Source organism: Mandrillus leucophaeus, unplaced genomic scaffold, assembly GCF_000951045.1.
Source record: "Mandrillus leucophaeus isolate KB7577 unplaced genomic scaffold, Mleu.le_1.0 Scaffold383, whole genome shotgun sequence".
NCBI lineage: Eukaryota > Metazoa > Chordata > Mammalia > Primates > Cercopithecidae > Mandrillus > Mandrillus leucophaeus.
In genome coordinates, this window is record NW_012104065.1 from 1,326,393 (window position 1) to 1,328,929 (window position 2,537).

A 2,537-nucleotide genomic window follows, 5' to 3' on the forward strand; every position below is an offset into this window, starting at 1 on the left:
AGGTACATCTGTGGTTTTTCAGCTCTTCAGCACTTAGGCACTTTCCTCCTGAGCCAAGGGCCTCCTGGGAACAATGCAGCATCTGTGTGTTGATAGTAACAGCCTGTGGGCCAGAGTCACTCAGCCAAGCTCTCCTTTTGCCCCACAGGAGCTGGATCGCATACCTTACCTGCAATAATCCAAGACTTAGTCAGCGTCAGCCTGTCCCACTGCCAGTGCCCTGCTTCTCCTATCTGCTCCTCAACCTTTCACCTAACTTGCTTCCTAGCTCCGTTGCCACATTTGTTCCAATCCTTATGCAGAATGGTCTCTATTTTCCACCCATCCCACCCACAGCGTGAACAATCACATGTTAGTGGCTTATGGCCCGACACTAAACAGTGGGCACTGCAGAGTGAGGAACATGCTGCTTAGTTGGGCAGCTGGGTATTTACAAAAGGTTTGGCCTGCAAAGAGATGCCAGTCTTTTCCTATAACATGATTGCCTTTTGTTTATTATGCAGGTTGTTGATTTACACGGGGAGTTGGAGATGCCAACCAAGCATGGAGTTTTCACATGGTCTATTTCTGCTGAGTTCAGAGACTTTGAGACAGCTTTTAACTTCTGGCAAAAAGACAATTTCAGAAAGGTGTTTAAAACCATCCTTTGGTTTTTGATCCTGAGTCAGAGACGGACATGTGCTTATGAAAGAAGGTAGAGTTTCAACCCTCAGGTAACCTTAAAAGAGCACGAACTATGTTGTGTGTAAGTCATGTGCAGTACACAAACTTGATGTTAAATGACAAATTGGAACAGTCTTTCTCTAGGAATGCCTCTCCTTCATAGAGGCATCACAGTGAGTCTCTTAAAGGCTTGATGTAGGTGTGTTATGGATGGGTTTACAGAGGATGAATGCACAATAGTAAGGAAATTGGGTAGGGAGTGAGGATAGGACATTTAAAAGAAGGCAGAAGAGAAAGTGAGATTTTAAGAAAGGAAATGAAGCTCTGTATGTGTGTGTGGGTGCGTGTGTGTGTGTGCACGTGTGTGTGTGTGTGTGTGTGGATGGCAGGCCTGGTGATCCTGTTGTGTAGTGTCTCTGAGATTTGAGTTGTGCCTTTTTATTTTGCATAAAGTAGGTACTTGGTCATATGCAGCACCAAGGAGAAGTCAGAGTTCCACCTTTGGAGTCTTTTCTTCTGTTTCACGATTTTCTTTCTGGAAAACATTATAACAATGATATTTAGATTAGTAAACTGAGCTGTTTAATTACTCCTGGAAGTCCTAAATCCATCTTTAATTTTTATCTCATGAACCCTTTGATATGAAATTTGATTTGTTGCCCATTAATACTTTAAACTAAATGCTGAAGTCCAAAATTCAGCCTCTGAATATGCAAGGCCTTTCCAAACTTGCTTTTCTACTTCGTGTCTCACGACTATACCCTAACAAGCATCCTGACTCTGGCCACAGTATCCTCATAGACTTTTGCTTTTAATCAAATCTAGTAGAGCTCAAATAATTTTTTTAACTTTAATTGTTTTGCTTTTATTTTTGTTTTTAATTGACACAATAGTTATGTTTTTATGGGGTATAGATTGATATTTCTATACATGTGGACAACGTGTAATGATCAAATCAGGACAATTCGCATATCCATTGCCTCAAGTATTTATCATTTCTTTGTGTTGGAAACATTCAAAATCTAATCTTCTAGCTATTTGAAAATATATAATAAATTGTTCTTAATTACAGCCACCTTGTAGTGCTACAGAACACTAGACATTCCTCCTATCTAGCTGCACTTGGTATCCATTAACCAACATTTGGCTCTCCTCCCTCTCTGAGCCCAAAGAATTCTTATTCAACAGGAAATAAAACGGACATAGAAGGAAAACAATTTGCTTTACCTGCAGTCTCACACTTACCAACAATTTTCCACTTAGGAATCCATCACAAAAGTTTTGCACATGCTCTACGGAAACTTCTACTTTGGGCAGTGTATCCCACTCATCATCTAGAGTCCGGTAAATTGCCAAAGCTGGCAGTTGAGACTCCTTTAATTTGAAAAATGATATCACCTTCCCATTTGCTTTCATACCACTGTCCACCAGAATAAAGAGAATCTGCAGTTGGGGAAGTTTGAAAGAAAAAGTTCTATCTGAGGTCCGTGGATAAAGAGATACCTTGTAATTGTTGCAGCTTACACTGATTGAATTTATGGTCTGCGCCATGCAATTGAAATCTTGAGTTAAAATAAATTTTTCTGCAGCCATAACAAAGAATGAAATCCTGTCTTTTGTGGGAACGTGGATGGGGCTGGAGTCTATTATCCTTAGCAAACTAACACAGGAAGAGAAAACCAAATATCGCATGTTCCCACTTATAAGTGGGAGTTACCAGTGAAATAAAAGAGGACACAAACAAATGGAAGAACATACCACGCTCATGGATAGGAAGAATCAATACTGTGAAAATGGCCATACTGCCCAAGGTAATTTATAGATTCAATGCCATCCCCATTAAGCTACCAATGACTTTCCTCACAGAATTGGAA

At 40.2% G+C, this 2,537-nt stretch overlaps 1 protein-coding gene across 2 annotated transcripts in view; it reads right to left on the reverse strand.

The window, feature by feature from the left end:
- Positions 1-457: 457 nt before the first annotated feature.
- ERP27 (endoplasmic reticulum protein 27) overlaps positions 458-2,537 on the reverse strand; it is a 29,934-nt gene continuing 27,854 nt past the window's right edge. For both annotated transcript variants that reach the window (XM_011990806.1, XM_011990807.1), the window contains 2 exons: positions 1,909-2,106; positions 458-1,198 (listed from right to left, as the gene is read on the reverse strand). In XM_011990806.1, coding sequence (XP_011846196.1) covers positions 1,151-1,198; positions 1,909-2,106 — 246 coding nt within the window. In that variant the 3' untranslated portion in view covers positions 458-1,150. The remainder of the gene's footprint in view (positions 1,199-1,908; positions 2,107-2,537) is intronic.